General features: G+C 41.3%; 1 protein-coding gene across 1 annotated transcript; it reads left to right on the top strand.

Annotated features, from left to right (window-relative positions):
* Positions 1–5,992: 5,992 nt before the first annotated feature.
* Positions 5,993–20,135, top strand: cUnh15orf39 (chromosome Un C15orf39 homolog). The gene is made up of 3 exons (XM_084365220.1): positions 5,993–6,258; positions 9,480–12,717; positions 17,850–20,135. The coding sequence occupies exons 2-3, from the start codon at positions 9,522–9,524 to the stop codon at positions 18,977–18,979; spliced, it is 4,326 nt and encodes a 1,441-aa protein (XP_084221346.1). The 5' UTR covers positions 5,993–6,258; positions 9,480–9,521; the 3' UTR covers positions 18,980–20,135.
* Positions 20,136–20,694: the final 559 nt, after the last annotated feature.

Genomic DNA, 20,694 nt, shown 5'->3' with positions numbered 1-20,694 from the left:
GGACAACGCTTTGACAAATCTGTTTATTTATGGGCTCTATTTGGCTTTTCAAGGGAAAAAAAAACTTTGTTCTTCTGAATTTTCCTGTAAATGTTAACATTGTGATTAAGACAGCAGAATAACACAGATTGTATGGGTAATGATATATATGTAAGGCATGGACTTTGCTTTGTCCACTTTCTGTATACAGTAAGTAAAACATAGCAAATCAACTGAAAGTCAAATACTCTACTTCCTTAAAAAAAAGGTGTTGGTAACTCCTAGGCTGTCAGCACTAACACTTAAATTGTTTGTGCCCGCATCACAACAGAACTTGTGAAATACTGTAAGTGTCAAAGGTTAAAGGTGAAAAGAAACTTGGATTAAAAACACGACTTGCAAGTTAGAGTTTCAGCTGTTTGTGAATGTTCGATTTTTGTTTTCTTAATCACAAAACTCTTTGCAAAATCACGACAAAAATGTGGTTCTGCATAAAATTTTGAGTTTAGGTTTCATCGGAAATAAGTGGCAAAATTTGGTGAATTTCAAACATTATGTAGTTTGGTGAGAAAACAAACGACCAGCGTGTCACTTCAAACAATGGAGGTGTATTGCAGCACAGTGGTCATTATGTGGGAAAGGACAACATTCTTCTCATTTGAGTCTGTCACTATCGAGGTTCCTGTGGGGTTAATGATGTGACACAAAGCTGCGGAAACTTCCCACAAGGAATTTTGACGGACTGGCTTTACTGCAGGACGCAGAAAATAAACCTGTCAGCTGACGGATGGATCTCCCAGACTCCGTGACTAGTGGGCACTAGTAGAGTCTTTTAAACATACACAAACAGACTTATTTTATTTGTGCCGACAATATTTATGTTTATTGGTGTGGCTTAGATGATGTACAAAGGAGAGGCAGATGTATTTTAAAAAGCACTAAAAGTAAGAAGTGATGAAAGACATGGATCAGAGAATACACACAGTGTTCGACATGTTTATCTTTGTGAAAACCCTCCATCTCCTAACAAAGTGGAATGTCCCAGTCTGGATTGTGTCAAGAAGAGACCAGACGAAATGAGATGAGATGAAAGAATGTCAAAGCAGACAATGGCTTGTTTATGTTAGTGAGTGGAAACAGACGCTAACAGCTGTCTTATCTGGAGTAAACTGGAAGTCACTGAACCATCTAGGTAGTAATCTTGGAGGTATATCTCGTCTGGATGAGCAGTGCTACACAACACTTTAGACGACTTGCCTCATAAGAGGACAAGATATAAACACTCATAAGAGAAAAAAAAAAAGACAAGTAAGGAACAGTGAGTCATAACAGTTGCGAAACAGATTTCCTTCTTACAGTAATACATTTTATTGTTTTACAACACTCTTGGAAATAGTCTTCTAGGTCACGTGCATCACCTGTGAATCATTAATTGTATTTTTTTATCAGCAAACTGTAAACATGCACTTATTTCCAAAGAATGACATTTTCTCTTCCCTGGGAGAGTGAGCGCTCTTTTATAGTCAACATGTAGACATCTGTGCTGCTTTTGTTTGTTTTTCTTTCTACGTACTACAGATAATTATGTTTTATCTTGGTTTATCTATGTTCCCACCAAATCCAAGGGAGGCGGGGGGACATTTGGTTTGCAAATAACCAGGGGCATTGATAATGTTGAGCTGTCGAGTTTGCAGCACATGGAGCGATGTGAATGGCTGTAAATAAAACACATCTTTCCCTGAGCCATAACCTGTCCTGCTGCTATTGGCTGCTGCGTGATTCTGTTAATGATGCCTGAGCAACGTTACATCAGCCACGCCGACAAGGGGAGTGTCATCGGGGCCTTGACAGCTCTGTGGAGGAGTGTGCAGCCTGCAGGTGCACCTAATGGGAATAAACAGAATGTTCTCACAGCTAGGGACAAATCTGCACAACTTCAGATAGGCTGTAGTCAGGTGCAGTGTGACACAATCAACTTTACCATTTCAAGACTAAACATAAAATGTTTACTTCAAGAAGTTAGTGTACAGTCTTCCGAAAATATTATTACACCCTCACCTCTTTCAAAGCCTCTTTATTTTGAGATATGCAAAAATATGCAGGATAAAACTGAATCCAATACGTTATAAATACCAAGGCTGCTTATGGGGGGAAATCATACTACCATTATTTTGACAGATATTATGATTTATTTACGATTCACGATTTGTGGAATTGATAATTTTTGCGTCACACTTTTTGTTTTCCCTGAAAGACCAATTAAAATCATGACTGTCAAAACACTTTCTCAAATCTGGAGAACAAGATTTGCAAGCCAGGGCATCTACGCAGCACCACAGTCGAATATTTCAATTAATTATGCAGCCCCAATAAATATTGTTGTATGGGAAGGCTTATGTGAGTAAACATAGAAATGAAAGTCATTCTGTGCAAATATATTCTCCTCACCAATTGACAAATAGGTTTTGCTTTTATTGCTCACTCATCTGTAACTAACTGTCATCATGTTGAAAGTGATTCTCGGTCATCCAGGACATGGTAATCCTAAGTGCTGTATCGTAGACAACTGGACGTGTTTCAGTTTCTCGAAGACGTTTCACCTCTCATCCAAGAGGCTTCTTCAGTTCTAACTAGCTGGAGGGGTGTTGCAGGTTTTAAACTCTGTGTGGGTCAAACATTTTAATCTTTCTCTCTTAATATTTTGTTGATTTCAACTGGAAGAGTTGTTCTTCTGTTCCTTTACCCCTCAACCTTATGACCTTTAAAAGTAAAACAACCACACAGCATACACAAATTACCTTAGTGACACAATAAAATTACTAAAATCAATAGCAGGAGGCAAAATAAACATGAAAACTTAAAGATGGTTGGTTGGAGTGAAGGAATCTGGCTTGAGGGTCATTCCATTCAAAGGTGCATTGTTTATTAAGGTAAAGTAATTAATGAAATTTACCTCAGGCTACTTACAAGGTTTGAATTGAGGTATAATACTGAGCATGCAGCCCCAGCTTTTAAACAGGTGTTCAGTGCATTTATTTGAACACAACCCCAATTTAATACAAAATGGGACGGCGTTTGTTAGAGTGAATTTGAGAAGTTATTCTCTATTTGTTTTCTGTAATGAATCAGAATACATACAGAAACGGCATAATTTAACAAAATAATGTTTAAGTAACTTCACTTGAGTGTGCTGTATGTTAACTTGCTGTATGTTAAATTAAATATGTCCTTTATTTAAACAATGAACTGTATACCAGTGGATCTGTCATTTGCATAAAAAAGATAAACAAGAGTGAATGAGAATCAAATTACATGAACATACATTATCCTGAACAGCGAGGGATTAAAAAAGAAAATCACACAATGCATATCCCTAACCCTATAGACATGGGACGGCGATATGACATCTTATTCTCTGTGTCAATACGTGCAGGTGCAAATGGGTCTTGTGTGTCTGTCTCTAGGCTCAACGTGTAGTGTCAGGCCTCTGGGAATTCAACTGTGTTTCATCAGAAACTGCATCCTGAGAGATCACCTGCTCTGCTCCCTGTGTCACCACAACTTACCTTATTGAGTCTCAGACGTTTAAAAGTGGTAAACACCTCATTAATTCACCCAGGACCGTGCTACATATTATTTATACATATTGTACTGCACGTTGCAATCAAAAGCCATTACAAATTTACGTTTGTGCCATCAAAAATATAAATAATTTATGGTGAACTAGCTAATAAAAGTCCTGTGAGAGTATTTTTGAGTAACCGCTGCTTGTAAAAAAAAAGGTCAATCAACATGGAAAAAAATAAAGTGGCAAACCGCTGGAGTTATTTGTTGCTTTCTTTGTTTGCTTTACCATGACTCCTCTAACTCCCTCATTCTATCCAGGATATGAACCCTTGAACGGAAAATATGACCCCACTGTTTATAGCCCAAGGAAAGAAAAACCTGTCCTTGAGATCATTTGTTTACCTTAAAAAAAACCTCAAAATGATTTGCTATGGATTATTGTGTGTTTATGCAGATTAGATTTTTAACTGAAGTCTCACATTGAGAAATAACCATGAAATACACTACTGCCTACTGTTTTCCCAGTAAATGTTTTTCAGAGTATCAGGAAGTATGAGGCAGCAGATCTCTTTCGAAGAAAAGGAAATTAGATCGTCTCTTCATTCTGTATAATCATTGACTAGCGAAAAGAAACGTAGCCACATAGACAATTTTAGGAATTTCTGACCCTTTTTTTATGTAAAGTCTCTATGTATATTTGCCTCACCAATCTAGAAAACAGTACAATATGTATGTTTATGTCTTTAATGCATCACTTTTTCCTTCTGTGTTTGAAGATTTGTGTTGCTGTACCCATATGGCACACTGTTAGCCCCTTGATGCTTTATGTTGGTTAGCCTTAAGCTGTAATGCCATGGTAACTGGAAATGGGGGAGATGTGAAAACTCTCCGCGGGGAAAAGTCCCTGCCTCCTCTCCTCAGTCAAACCCCCTGATGAGTGTCTCTTTACCTGCGAGGCCACGGGGATTGATGGAAGCCACCAACTTGTCTAGACTAAATTGTGGTAGTCCCACCGGACGCACAAATTAGACTCCGACTCACAGGTGACGAGGGACCTGTATGATGCAAGTGCAGCAACAAGTGAACTCATCCAGAGGGTAGATCAAGCAAGTGGAAGAATTTAGGTTTATAATAACGTCGGATTGCTTGTATCTCACTATAATGATCTCTTTTAAAGGGGCACTGTGTAGTTTTGGAGGAGAAATTCAAACACAGAATTTTAATATTTACAATATTAATGAGAAACAAATTTATTTTTTTCCATAACTGAATAAACAAGCTGTTCTCAGAGGAAAATAAGGTCCCCAGAACACTGTTTGAAGCTGGAAAGGCGGCAGGGTCCGCCAAAAATAAACAAAGTCAAACAGTATGAAATTGTGTTGTGTTGTCCTTTAAGGTCGGTTTGTTTATTCAGTCATGACAACAAAGAGAGTTTGTTTACTTAGTTTGTTTAGGCATAAAAAAAAAAGTCAGTCAAGTGAGATCTTTCTCCTCTGATTAAAATCTCTTCCCCAAAACTACATAGTTCACCTTCAGAGCACCGGGCACGCTGCTAAAATCGCACTTTCCTATCACTTTTATACAACTTGTAAACAAGAGACAGGAGGTTAAACCCTGGCTGAGGGAATGGCTGACCTCATTTTAACTTTGGTCAACTGAAGTCAACCATTAACTACATTAAGATGAGGTCAACACATGGTGATTCTACGCCAGAGCCTCCCGCCACGGCAGCGTTTTGTCTTTACAAGTTATACTCAAATTTTGAAGTCAATACTTCAACCTTAACACTTCTGCTTTGTGTTTCATGAGAGGATTTACTTTTCTGGGGAGGCTACATGCACCCATGACTGTATGGATACAGCACTGTACCTGTGCAGCCTTACAAAGCGCCTCACCATTCACTGCTGCCACCAGAAAAATCATTAACTTTTCTTTCCTGTTGTCATCATCATCGAGGTGTATTCCTGTATGTTGGCTCCTCTGGGATGGATTAAATGCAGGGAGCCAGTTACACTACATTGTATGATTGTTCTTCCTTTTTCTCCTTTCAAATCCTCAATTTTCATCTCCTCAACAGCCAAACAGGGAAGCTAGTGTCGTTCACTTTGCTATAATAAGCAACAAAACCAAGAAAATAGATTTAATAGAAATAGGAAGATCATTTCTTATTTGAGAACCTCCTGAAGGGCTCAGACCTAAAGTCTGCTTTGGAAAAGGAGCTAAAGAAATTAGTAACACACACACACACACGCACGCACACACATCTGTGTTATCAGCCTTTACATGAATAAAAACATGACTCTGACTCATTTAAGGTGGTATTCAGCCAGTTGTCTGCCGGTCATTAGGTTGCAGCCAATAAAAGTGAGAAAGAAGGCAGCGGGAAAACATTTGGCTCCATGGGTAGAACACAAGCCGTGGATATGAGGAGGGTGTGACTCCGCCTATTGATCAGAGACCATCCTCCTCCCTTTTGTCTTTTCTTCAGTTTGTTAACTTCTCTAAAAGCCGCGTGGACTTCGGGCGAGCCCTTTGGCCGGCTTGCGCTTCACTTGGTGGGATTTTTTTGTTGTTGTTGCGCATCCGGGCTGACTGAGTCCACTCACGAGCGGAGAAGAGGACTTTCCCCCTCTTTTTTCCCCTCATTTCTCCTCAGAAGTTGTGTTTCATGGAGTCGTTGCGGGAAACATTGATTGTCACCACAGCAGCGAGGTAAGAAGAACATTTACCGCTCTGTCTTAACATGCGCAAAGATTGTGACACAGATCACGAGTGAAAACAATCTTGGCTAAACGCAGGAGTGGGTCTTTCGCGACAGCATGACAGATAATGAAACCATGTCACAGCCAAAGCAGTGTGTGCCTAAAGTGCATGAAACCGTGCTGTTTGCCCACAGTGTGGTTTTACTTTGACCGTGGTTTTGCGTCGCTTTCTCAGCCTGTATGGAAATGAGTGGCACTGATCGAGCTCCTGCGCGTATCTGATTTTCATATTATTTGCGTCCTATTAATTTAGGCAGGCTGTCAATGAAAGCGGGACGAAAAAAAGGTGATACACCTTCACGGAGGTGATTCTCTTGATACGCAAATACATGCTCCTCATAGGCTCCGACTTGCCTGCTCGTGAAAAGGAGCTGCGAAGACGCTTTCTCACACAGTTCCGTTTTTATGAGCGTGTGTCATTTTTATTGGTTCCTTTTTACAGCAATTTTCCGGAAAGAAAAGATTTGTTTTTTATTTATTTATTTACTTATTTTATCTCCGTGTCATGTGAACGTCCCTTGACCCGATGGACTCGTTAGATAGGCCGTCAGCTAAATGATTTATGACTTGATTGGAGTGAAGTGCATTCTTGCCTTCTCACTCAAACCCCACGTGGTTTGAGGTTCAGTCCGTCCGTTTGGACGGTTTGCTTTCGGAAGTCGCTCTCCATCAGATCTGGGAGTGCGTGGACACACAACCCCCAACGCGCAGTCACACATACACGCACTTGAGAGTGCGCTTGTCAGTCCGTTGAAGGCGCCCCTGCGCAGTTTCCTCCATGCACCCAAACCACAGTTTCTCCTCCTCGCTTCATGCAGACAAGCCATCGCTTTGTACTTAGCTGAAAGGTGTCAACAGGATGAAGTGATAACATCTGCCAGGGTCTGCATGCTGCACGAGTCTGGATTTAGGCACATGTGTCACCACTGATATTATCAACACGTCATTTTGAGTTCTTCTCAGCTCTCTTGATCTCATCGAGACAGTTTGCTGGATGTGTCAAAGGCTAAATGTCCTTTTATTGGATCCGATACAGGTGTTTCAACAGGCTGGCAGATGTTATGCTCTAATGTTGGCTGTCAGGGATGTTTTGTATTGTGATCTGTTATTAAGAAAATTATTTCCTACTAGTGGGAGGACAATAATACAGGTTAGGGCACCTATACAGACCAGTTCAGGCAGATGTTTGTGTGGCACAGTCATGAATTCATCATGTGATGAGATCATCTCTCCATTATGTCAGTCTTGCTCATCCAACCACAACCAGTTTCAGTGTCAGAGTCTGTTGTGCACAAGCCTCCACAAGACAAGACAGAGTTGGGAGTTGAGCAATGAGCATGCATAATTATTATGATCGGGGGAGAAATTTCAATTAGTCATCGCAATTATTTTTCTTTTTTCCACTGAAAAAATGTTTACAATCATGATGATGTGATATTTTTTTGCAGTCTGTACCAAACAAACATGTTTTCTTACATCTGGAGAACAAGATTTGTAGGCCAGGGCATCTCTGCAGCACTACAGCGTTTCACATAACACTACTTCTTACAATGCTGTTTTGTCGTACATACCTTCATCCAAAAACTTCAGCTTCTGCCATTTCGATATGAACCTGGACTGCAATTAGGAAAAATATTCAGTTAACTGTGTAGCCCTAATTTTCACTGATGTCGAAGTTGCCATCATGTGCCTGGATATTGTAAATTATGTTACAAATTAAATCTGAAATAACTTGTTGTTTTCATTTCGATAAACCTCTAACATGAAATGCCAAACTTTCAGTGGGTCGACCTCTCGAGTATTGATGGCTTTTCTGCCTCTTGTATGATAATAAACTGAATATCTCTGATTTATTGTCAGACAAAAAATATACTTTATGATGGCACTGTAAAATGGTGATTGGCTTTTTAATTTTATTGTGTGCATTGTAAAACAGAAATGGAGTAGGGGATGAAGTAGGCCTTGTTTGTGGATTGGTAGCGATGGGTCAGTATCTCTCAAACACCTGCCAGTATCCCACTTTTCTACATTTTTACTCTGGCTGAGTGTATAGACTGGGTAGCCTATGTAAATTGGTGGTCACCCAGTCTTCTTGAGGGCACTGAGTGTCCGAATGTACTCTGTCTTCTACAAATAATTTAATAGACCATAACGTTGCCAGTAAATGCAATCACACATGCTGCCACATGTGACACAGAGCAGAGCAGGGGAGGAGGCCTCAGGTGAAAGGCAACACAGGGAATGTATTCACTTTTGTATCTTAGCTCAGAAAATGTGCATTTCTTTCTTTATCTTTTCTTATTTTTATGCTTAGTCCATTTATGGATGAAAATCATCATAAATTATAATAAACTGAATATTTTAGTCCTTTAGATGGCTGGTTTGTAAGTTGATTTACCATTACCAATAATCAGCAGATTGATTTGAAAAGGAAAATAGTAGTTAGTTGCTGTATGAATAAGGGAACCATGGTTTGACTGAGGGTTTGTGATAATAAAATGCAGAATAGAAACATGCAGTCCACTAAAGTTTTGGCGATCAGGACATGAACACAAGATGAACAGTGCATGTCAGATCAGGGTGATAAGTTCTAGTTTGATAAAAGCAAGACTGAAGGTCTTCGATGTGGCAGGTGACGCATTCTGACAACTGAAATGAGCCGTAGTAAGACCATAACACAACATGACTCAAATACAGAATTAAAGTCATTTAGTCCTATTGTTGTTTTCATATTTGCAGACATGGCCTTGAAATGAAGACTGCTTTCAGTCACACTTGGATGTGACACCACAAATGTAATGCTGGAGGCTGCAGCATGAAAGTTGTTTATTGCAGCACGATGCAGCATTCACATTGGCTGTCCCTTGCATAAGTGTTGATGTGAATCCTCCTCACAAATCTCTAAGATTATAACTTCTGTGTCATTTGTTGGATTTGGCTTCCGTTGGCTGATAAGGGTGTATATGACATACATGTGATGAGCCACAAGATTCGTCAAGTTTAGAAAGTGCCTCAGGCTTGTTTTTGTCTTACATTGACTCCATTATGTGAGCAAAGTGTTTTTTTCCTGGATCCTGCTGTCCCAGCTGATGTTTGAGGTGGGAGTTTATTCAAGCTAATTAACTTGAACCATCTAGCATAGATATTAAATTGTTGTTTTTATATTCCCAGGTCTGGAGCCAAATCATTGCACCATCATAACAAAGTTACCACATGATGAGCAGCCACTCGATGCAGACCCTCATTAACCCAGTGCTTCAATGCAAGATGCCATTATTCGACGGGACCGTAGCACCCACAAGACTGTCAAAACCACAAAATATGTCTGATTTCCTGGGTAAGCAGACACTGCAGTACGGCGGGGCCTACTTTGCTTTTGACCCCAGAGGAAAAGACGGAGCGCGATTCACTCCACCTTGGAGCAACTCAAAGACCTCGATGCTGGATGGGAGAAATCCTGTGAGTCACCTCTCTGGCATGGAGGGACAAAACCGCATAATTTACAGGCAAGACAGCAATTCTTCAGAGGAAGGCCACTCTCATTCTTCCTCTCTGCATCACGCGTCAGTGAAACCAGGCTTTACATTATACACTAAAAGTCCTGGGATCAGCAGTCCTACAGCTGCTTCACCAGTGGCTGTTAGAAAACAAAAAAGTGGAGGTGACAATTCATCTCCCTTGTCTGAAAACTCTGTTTACTTAGCCATTCCTAAGCCAGTTTATGGACATAACCCCTGCTGTAATGAACTGGGTTGTGTGATGGGGCAACAATACAGCAGGGAACATGGCTCTCCGAGGATACCAAACACAGTGTATGAACATGATTGGATGCAAACTGATGCTCACTACGCTGACAGACTGCCCATCCAGAGGAAAGCACAAGAAGCACTGCTGCAACAGAGAGGTCTACAGTTTGAGCCCAGTGCTGAACCACTGAAGAGGATGCCTGTGGAGACATACAGCCCAGGTAGAGCAAGGACTTTGCCTGGTATGATTGAGCCGCACTACAGCAGTTACCCCTGTAACCTCACTCGCACACTGTTTGGCTCTTTAAGTGAGCAGAGCCAGCGTTTACAGACTTCCCCCAGAGGCTTCCCTAGCTTATACCCCTCCCATCCCACATATGAGCATATGACCTCAGAGGTTTATCAGGAACATTCTCCCATGTCCAAATATGGCCAGCTAACACGGCACCCGATGTTTTACTACCCACAGGCAAATGTGGAGGTAGAGAGCAGGACACAGTGTAAAGATATTGTCAGTAAACAGAGAGAAGATGTCCCTGTTATTCTGAAACACACAATCACAAACCCCCAGGAGCATTACATAGTGCCTCAGTCGCTGCATGGTGACATTGCTATGCCTTTGGCGAGCACCGACACATTGTCAAATCATTCTTTAGTGAGGGGTTTTGACTATCCTTGTTATGCAGTTCCCAGATTTCATTTAAATGCAAGCCAAATCAGAACCCCCCTAAGGAGGCAACATGCATCACCTAGTTTGCACTCTAATCGCATAAATGTTTCCCCATCCAGCCAATACATTGACCACCCCATGGCCTCAGCCAACCTACACAAGGAAAAAGCCAGGCTCCAGTCCCACACCAACTCACCATTCCTACCTGTGGATCAAACCAGTCCTACCAGATGTACAAGCCAATCTGGCATCTCACCGTCTAGCATACAAAAAAACAGATTTTTTCCCACACCTGCCAGCCTGCACGTGGACCGACATGTCCCTCCACCAAAAGGCTTGAACATGGACAGACTCTTGAACCATTCCTCCTGTGAACCTCAGGTCAGGTGTTCGAAACAGCCAAACAGCCAGACATCCCATCACAGGTCAGATCGCATGCACACAGCTGAACCTTACAATGCAAATGTCAGAAAAATTATTCATTCCCCTGCTGTTGCACCAGGAAATAAACACAATGGCCCTGAGTACACTTCAGCCGCTCCTATTCTTAAAAGGTGCCTGAAGAGAAGTATATCTCACTCATGTTCACCCATCAAAATAAAACAAGAGGACAGGGATTTATGTGTGGTGGAACTCATAAAAAAACGTCAAAAGGTAGAAACGGAGAATGAACGAGTAGGAACTAAAACCGACTCTCCTCCTATGCCAGTAATTGACACCGTCTTCAGTCTGGCACCTTACCAGGCATACCTGCAGGCCTCGGGAGTGTTATTTCCAGGCAGAGTACCCCAGAGACCCGTCCAGTCTTCTGAGCACTGTGAAGTCAAAAAGAGGCATGACTTTAAAGAGAAAAGTCAAGATCAGAATGAACAGCGACCGGTTATCTGTCGAGTTCCCAGAGAAATCCGTGCAAAAACTCCAACAGAGAAGCCTGTTGTAGAAATCTTGGAACCCAGATATATCAAAGTTGAAAAGGTCGATCCATCAGACACCGACAAGTCAGTGGACACCCCTGTTAGCCAGAGGGACTGCAGCAAAGTAACAATCAAAAGAGAGCCTGAAGAGACTGCTCCATCCAACAGTGTGCACATGTTGGTGATAAAGAAATGTGAACCTGATGAGCTTGAAAGTAAACCCCTCGCACATAAAAATGAGGCTTCAGATGAGTCCGAATCTGTTGAAGTGACTGCACAGATGAACTCGTCTCCTCAGGGTGATAAATGCTCACCCCCCGAGCAGGTGGTCACCCCTCAACCCAAAGCGATTACTCCACCTCAGGTACCTGAGCGCAAAATACATTTCAAAAACATTCCTCCTCACTGTCTGAAACTTTCTACCTACAAGATCGTCCTACGTGATCCGATGCATTCCAGCCCTGTTCCGCCCCCGGAGAAGCCACCTGCACAGCCGACAACTGAATGTACACCAAATACAGAGCTCCAAATGCCAGTTCGGAAGCACTTCCTTGAGTTGCACCAGTCCCTCTACAAGCTAGTATCCAAATATGTGTCAGCCTCTTCAGAGAAGGAGCTCAGAGCCTGGTTGTCTCAGTTGGATCTGATTGAACCGTCATCTCCTTCAACAAAAGTCCAGAAAGTGTCCTGTTTATTGGGAGCAAAAGCCAGAGAGTTGTGGCTCAACGAGGAGATAAAGTCAGCACTCCAGAAGCTCCTCGAGAGGCTGAAAGAGTACACGGCCCAGGAACACTGTCCTTTTCCACACGTCATGCGGACAGGGGCAGTGTTCCTGCCCATGCTGGTGGTGAAGGAGCTGCTGTTTCCAACCGTCCAGGGCAGCTTCATCGACCAGGTCCTGCATGAGCACAAAGTGGAGCTGCGGCCCACGACGCTCTCCGAAGAAAAGATCCTCATCCAGCTTCATAAACGAGCGTGTTCCTCCAGGCTCAGGAGGCTGATGTCTCTCAAACACCTGCCTGATGTCTACGCTGACGTGGTCAACCTTTTGTACTACACCTGTGTCTGCAAACATTTGGGTAAGTGCATGTTCACTTCAGAGTTAACTAAAGTAATGTTATGTTAATTCGTAGTTTAAAAGGTGATGCTTTTTGGTAAAGAAAGGAAGGAAAAGTGTATTGCAGTGATGTAATGTTGGTTACAAACATCTGATTTTAGTCTTTTAAAAGCATTTACATTTGTTTTCCAAATGTATGTTGCTCTGGGATGGTACTGTATTTTGTATTCGACCAACACTGAAGTAAACAAATGCTCTTGAAGGAGACAGGAAGTGAATGAATAATGGCTCTTTTATTAGGAGTGTGCATACATAAACTGGATGAAAATCTAACACTGGGGATTTTTCCAGTAACTACAGGAGTTCATCAGCACAAAGACTGCAATTCATTTTGTCAGTTTGTAGAGTTAATTTGGTCAGGCAGCTCTAAAAATTAAACTTTTCAACTCAGTCAGGAGTGAAAAGTATGAAACTGCTTGCAAACAGTAAGGTTTAGGTGTCAGTCGTTCCTATTTATGATAGATGGCAGGATTTGCTAGAAAGACAGTACTGTATAATAATACTGTTTCAGATAGAAGTTCAGCAGAATTTTGATCCCACACACTGTAGTTCACTAAAACGACCATGTGGTATGCACAACATGACTGCCAAAGCAACACTACTTCCTGCCTTTCCTCGCAGATATCTGGAAATCCCCCATGTGTGGAGGGTGTGATTTACTGATTCTTCTGGATTTTGTTATCTTTGTTATCATCAAGTATCATATTTTGACTGTTAACTCTATCAAGGTTCTCCTTCAAGCAGTCCTTTAGTAATCCTACTTTCTGCATTATTGGCCCATTTGTAAAGAACAAATCACAATAAGCAACAAATTTTCAATATAAAATCCATTTATTTTTTACAGAATCAACCTCTCCTGACGTCCAAAAGAGAGTCCAGGTATATTTGTTTTTTATGTTGTCCCTCAATCTCACCACTCTTTGCTTTTTCTGACTAGAAATCAGAAAACTTCTGCTCACTTTCAGTAACTAATCACAAGAAGTTGCATGATTGCATTATACTTCCTACACTCATACTTCTGGGTGGGTGGAGGGAAGGGTGCTGAACTGGGCTGTGGTAAAATTTAACTCTCCTTCATTATTCTGTTCGATAGTATTAGTGGACCTTAAGTACTGTGAGGCAGGCTGTGGGATCACATTACCAGAGGAAGGAAGTGACACACGGGGGATTAACTATGGCACATTCTGACCCATCTGGGTTGGAGGGGAAATTCATTTTTTCAGAAGATTAATTATCTTCAACATACATTAGAGCTGCAATGATTAGTTAAAGGATACCTATTTTGCATTTACATTTTTTGTTCTCTGTGTTTTATATATGTTCTTGTGCATGTAAAAGTTAAAAATGTCAAAATATGCACAGGATCTCCTCTCTCCCACAGAAAACACTGCTCTTCAAACACCTCATCAGTAGTCTCACCTCGATTCTGTGACTCTGTGACATCACACTATGTCACCATGTCACACAGCTTAACTAATGCTTCGCAGATAGTTTGGCATCTAAGAACCGATTTAGCACAGCTGCTCTGTCGTTGTTGATGTTAGTGGTGCTGGGTCAGGCATGTGTGAGCTGACTAATCAGAGGAGACTGGGTATTCAGGAAGTGGGGGGGGCTTAAAGAGACAGGAGCTAAAACAGGAATACTGTGCTGCAACAATGGACAGAATGAGAAAACTGATTTTTGAACATTAAAGCATGTAAACCTATTCTAGTAGTAACGCAAAATAAAATTATAAACCTGAAAATGAGCATAATATAATGACTGAATTTATTATCTAAGCAGTTGCCAATTAAGAGACATGTTCAGTCATTTTTAGAGAGGCAGCGAGATCCTCCCAGTGGCATTGGCAGGTAGTGGCACGGCAGTGGCAATCTATGGCCTGTCCGTGGCATTTCGTGGCACCGCTCGGCAGTTCAGAAACGCCTCCCTTGGCTCGCTGCCAATAAGGGCGGGGCCACATTTCCTGGTAAAACCCACTGGTCCGTGTTGTTTTTTTTGTTTTTTTTACACATTTTAATGTACAATGTTTTGCACAGTATGTCTGCCACAGTCTGCCACAACATGCCACAGTGTGCCCCAGTGTGCCACAGCGTGCCACAGCGTGCCACAACATGCCAGTCTGCCACAGTCTGTCACAACATGCCACAGTCTGCCACAGTCTGTCACAACATGCCACAGTCTGCCACAACCTGCCAGACTCTTTTTTTTTGTCCCCCCCCCCCAAAATCTATTGGAAATAAGATTTTATTTTAACTACAGTTAGGTTCTGTTCACTGATATTTGTTTATAAATGTTGTCAATGAAATGCAGCTGTTGAGACTTAAGCTGCAACAGAGGGACAGTTTGTGGCACTTTTTATGACTGTGGCATGCTGTGGCAAACTGTGGCATGCTGTGGCACACTGTGGCACACTGGCATGTTGTGGCAGACTGTGGCATGCTGTGGCAGACTGTGGCACACTGGCATGCTGTGGCAGACTGTGGCATGCTGTGGCACACTGTGGCACACTGGCATGCTGTGGCATGCTGTGGCAGACTGTGGCATGCTGTGGCAGACTGTGGCACAGCATGCCACAGTCAGTCATGCAGTGCCATGCTGTGATATTAAGATATTTTTACAATTGTATTTCATATTAGATATTGTAATATAGCCTGTGTTAATGGTACCCGTTTTGCTCTTGTTACATTCTGTCAGTCCAGCTGTTGCAAAGACACCCTGCTGCTTAAGATAAGATTTCCTTTAATAGTCCCACAACGGGAAATATAGAACATAAGAATAATATAAACACAGGGATATATTAAATATAAGAATAAGAATAGTACAATATGTACAATATTTTAAATTCACATTTACACTATGGAACAGATATTAATATATATTTAGATAATATTTAGAAGTGGAAAAACAAAGAGAAATTGTGCAAAACATTGTACATTAAAATGTGTAAACAAGTAGCTGATTTTTCCCTTATATTTTTATTTTGTATTCATCATGACTCCGTTAAGTAAACAGAAATGGCACTAAAAAGTTGAACATACTGCTAAACAATCACCTGAAAGTAGAGTGACTGTTGTAAAAACAACACGGACCAGTGGGTTTTACAGGAAATGTGGCCCCGCCCTTATTGGCAGCGAGCCAAGGGAGGCGTTTCTGAACTGCCGAGCAGTGCCACGAAATGCCACGGACAGGCCACAGATTGCCACTCAGTGCCACAGATTGCCACTGCCGTGCCACTACCTGCCAATGCCACTGGGAGGATCTCAGCGCTGCTGCATTTTTAGGCAAAAATGTGAAACGTTTGCTTATTTCAGCTTCTAAAAATTAAGGATTTCCTGCTTTCTCTGTCATTTATGATAGTATAAAGAGAGTCTTTGAGTTTTAGACTGCTGGTTAAGCAAAAGAAGCAAATTTGAAGATTACTTCTTCTTTTTTCTTGCATTAAATAGACTAATTGGTTAGTCAACAATGAAAAATAAAAGTTAATTGCAGCCTGTTGCATGCATCTGTGCTGTTAAGTCATAGAGGGAAGTGGGACTGAATGTAGGTGGTGTTAATCCATGTGGGTTTTAAAGTATATAAAGTGGGGTCCAAAAGTCTGAGAGCACATTGATAATAATATTGACGCATAAACCTGGAAATAATCAGAAGATTCAAGGATTTAGAAAATAATTGAAAGTGTAAGAAATCAAATTGTTGTTCTAAGCGGAGAGCTATTCTCTGCTTCTAATCATGGCTAGTCTAAAGGTTTCTGAGGGGGCAGTGCATGTAACTCTAAAACATGATCAGGCGGACCTAAAATGACCAACCCATCAGAAGATCAATACATCAAGTTTAGTTCCCTCAGAGATGGAAAAGCAACATCATCACATACTTTGCTGAAAGGACGCAGGACTCCAATCAGTAAAAGTCCAGTCAAAAAACTGTCTGGTAGTGGTCAAAGAGTCCTGACTGTCGTGGGCATTGCTTCACCGTCACCTGATCACAATCCCATTGAACATTTACGGGGTCACTTGAAGACTGAGAAAGCCAAGCATGCTGAGAAGCTTTTTGGAACATTGTCAGATCATGCTGGGATAACATGAGTCACCAGGTTTTGCACAAACTTGTGGAGTCAATGGCAGCTGAAGTGCATGTTGTGAGTATTTGGTATGCCCTCATTGTGCTTCACTAAGATTAAGAAATTCATGGAAATTTTCCGTTCGAAACAAATGCAAAATAGGTGGTCTCAGACTGGACCCCCAGGTTGCTTCTCTATGAAGCATGTGGGGTTGAAATTAAACTTCAGGTGCCCAAGTTCATCATAATAAGTAATAAAAGTAGTGTGTCACCCACTGCAGTGGTGTGGCTCATATGTGCGTTTTTAAATAGTTTTAATACAACAACAGAGATCTATGGCAGAGAGGAAAAGGTAATATTCGGCTTTGGGATTCAACCCTTACCCTCAGTAACAAAAACATAGAATATGACCAGACTTGTTAAATCACCATTTTACTTTGTGCGCTTCAACAGCTATTATTTTATTTGGCACACGCATTTTCTAACTGAATTAGACTTAATCAAATTTTCATTCACTGCTGACATTATTAACCGTTCACATGGTTTGAGAGCACTTGACTTTGGTATCTGAACATTACTCTTGCCCAACTGCTGTTTTATCCCGGACTGATAGCATCCCTTTGTAGCAGCTGACTTTTTTTTTTTCCCAGCCTTCCTTTAATCCCGAGGCCTTTTATTCTGTTTCTGCGGAAAGAGTGTTTCACAGTGGAGGATCATTCTATTGATATTAATAGAATAGTTTCTCATTCGTTCTTGTGTGCTGAGTAAGCACTATGGGATTCCTGATTTCTCAACCTGTATGGAGGTGTGGTTACTGTCTTGCTTCATGAATCACCCGTTGGGAAAGAAAGTGAATTTATTTATTTAGTTTTGAGTCAGAAGTCCTAAATTCCCAATGGCATGTAAATATTTCCCTGATCACTAAATAAATTCTATTACTCTTACCTTCCCATTTTGGTAGTAACCCCATTTTATACCTGGCTTTTTTTTCTTTTCTTTTTTTTTGACCTCTCAATTCCTGTATTCCCTGTGTTGCAGGATTAGGTATGGATGATCCTGCCACAAGAGAAAAAGATGAAGGCTGTGAGGACACCATCAGCTGCACGACTCCTACATTCAATGACATCACTGCCTCCCCAGCATCACCCACAGAGTCGCATCTGCAGAGACATCTGACAGACAGGGACACAAAATCTAATATGACCAGGCACAGAATAAAGAGTAGGGTAAAGCGCAGTTCTAGGCGCATGTTTCTAGACAATAGTTTGTCAGAAGAGGAAGAGGCAGATGACACGGACAAGACCGGAAGTGGAGGTGTGCTGAATGCATTTAGCAATGAAAACTGGAGTGGCCATCAGTCTGACGGGACTGACAATGGAGGAAATGACCAAAAGGATGCAGAGGAGGATTCTTCACTCATTCCACCAAGCACAACTTCTGAGAATTCATGGACGTGCCCTTTAACCTTGGACGAGCTTTCTCCATCTCCCAGTGACTCGGAAACTGAGGTATCCTCCAGTCTGCAGCCTCTTAGTCAGTCCTCAGCAGCAGCCAAGTCTCCAGTTGGATCAAACAACTGTTCAGGCGTGATTCTGAAACTGAGGAGGATGTTCAGTGAAGGTGTACACCGAAAAAAGGCCAGCTACCAAGCAATCTCAGACTCAGGGACATTTGCTGATCCTTCCCTCTCACAGACTGATGACAGGGAGGGAGAAGTGAGCAGCGAGATGGACCTTCACAGGAGGACGCCCAAAGTAACCCACAGGTGGCAGAGAACTGGAGGGTTCTCTCCCGCCTTGAGACCCCTTAGCAGCTCTTCTAAAAGAAAACACAGATCGCTCTTAAAGATTAAATACTGTCCCTACTTGTCCACCTGCCACAGTGCTGAGCACAGGAGGCGCTGGGTCCTGCGTTCGGCTGTGCAGAGGGCTCAGACGGCCATGAGGTTCTACTACCCAGACCTGGTGGGGAAGAGGATTCGCCATCTGTATGAAGAAGATGACAAATCAGAGGTGTGGTACCGAGGAGAAGTGCTGCGTATCCACGAGGCCAACACCAACCCTCTAAAGACTATATTTGAAGTCAGGTATGACAGCGAGCCAGAGTGGAAGTACTACCTGGAGCTGCTGATAGACTATAAAAAAGGCTGGCTCAAGATTGAAGACTAGTGTCCCCACACAATTGTCAGTTTTGTTTTTGGTCATTTCACTGAGTGCAATGACAATGATGATGAATCTGTTCCTTTTGTACATGCAAACGACACACTGATGACCCCTTTATATCTCTCTGGCCTCCTCAGGTATGAAGTCAGACAGGATATTTTTTGTAATGAAGTCAGGTAACCATTTTTGTAATTTGAGAGCTACAGGTTGCATTCTTTAGAAACTGACTATAGCCGATGTGCAGCATCCTGTAGTACGATTTAGCTCTTTTCTGTCACATCTTTTAACATTTTGACTGGTTTTACTCACAAATTAGACTGTGGTCATGTGAAAGTAATGCCATGTTGTTGCCTGATTTAAAAAAAAAAATGTTTTAAAGTTATCCTCAGGTTGTTGTTTTTTTTTAACTGTAATTGCAACTCTGAAGTTAGGTCAGTAATTTTCATGATAATTGTAATACAAAATGTCATTGAGTGAAATTTGTGACTGGTAAATCGTGACGCAAGTAAGCATTAGGAAACCAGCAAATGACATAAAACATTGTTTAAAGGGTTTTACTGTCGAACAGTCCAAGCCATATGTGTAAATAAGTTTACAGTAACACAGTGCCAGTTGTGCATGCCATTTATAGAGTGATTTTTACCGTGATGATTGTGGTTGGTGTTTTTATTGTGTGCAAGTGAAGCTGGACAGGCATCAATATAGTTCTGTACTAAGCTGCTCAAGAGGTCTTTTAAAAAGACACAGTCTGAGATGTTCCCATGTGACTGGTAACTAAGACTTTCACCTCATGTTGTATTTTGTACGAATTTTGAATAATTTCCTTATAACGATTCAATCTGCAGAGGTCTAACATTATTCTCAGTTGTCTTAAATGTTTGTAATGATTTCATGTTTTTTTTCCCTCTTGAAAATACATGATTTTTGACTGACATTTTATAGGTTTTTTTCTTCGTTTTAATCATATACTGGAGTTTCATGGGATTTTTTTTTAAGTCACAGCTTTCACATATTGCTAGTTTTTTAACAGCTACACCGTTTCGATGTAGATGACAATCAATTTTAAAAAGGTGAACCGTGCAGTCTCTTAAAAATGAACTGGTAAACATTGACTTTGGAAGATAACAGCACCTGGAATATTAAACTTCAAATTCAAATTGGTGTCTTTGTCCCCATCCTGTGGCAGACTCTTTAGTTGCAGGCTCCCTTAGACTGCCTGAAAGTTTGAGCATCGAGTCGGAAACTGCTTCCAGTGATGGGTTTCTCTTGTACAGCTATGCGAGTACACTGGTAGTCTTCTTAAGGACAGTTCAAAAAACACATCATCAGAAGGTTTGGTTTTTAAAAAAATAAAAATGGCTTCTGCCACAGCAAAAACATCGTGTCCATTATTAAACAACCACCCATGCCAGAACAATGTTTGCAACATTTTGCACTTTAATATTTTCTCCAAAACAGACAACTAATTTTTCCCACATTTTTACACTAATAGGAAATAAAACACCTTTGATAGCATAAAGAAAAGATATGTAGAAAAGTATTAAAAGTTTTTTGGATGTCTCAATTTAATGTAAGTAGCTGCTTCTGTTACTTCAAACGTTAACTTGAAATGTTCATGAACTACTAGCAGACACAATGAAAACAGAGTGAGCCCTGGAGAGCATATTAGCCTAATGATCACAGCAATAGCTGGTGTTACCTGCAAGACAACTGAGAAAGTA

This window comes from Pagrus pagrus, assembly GCF_965226575.1.
Source record: "Pagrus pagrus genome assembly, chromosome: 10".
In the NCBI taxonomy this organism is placed as follows: domain Eukaryota; kingdom Metazoa; phylum Chordata; class Actinopteri; order Spariformes; family Sparidae; genus Pagrus; species Pagrus pagrus.
Note: the sequence above shows the minus strand (reverse complement) of the source record. Positions and strands in the feature narration are given on the sequence as shown.

Excerpts from the sequence above, each read along its gene's own strand:
- cUnh15orf39 (XM_084365220.1), top strand. The coding sequence starts at position 9,522 with ATGATGAGCAGCCACTCGATGCAGACCCTCATTAACCCAGTGCTTCAA. Across the intron at positions 12,718-17,849 it reads CTGTGTCTGCAAACATTTGG|GATTAGGTATGGATGATCCT; the intron begins GTAAGTGCATGT and ends CCTGTGTTGCAG.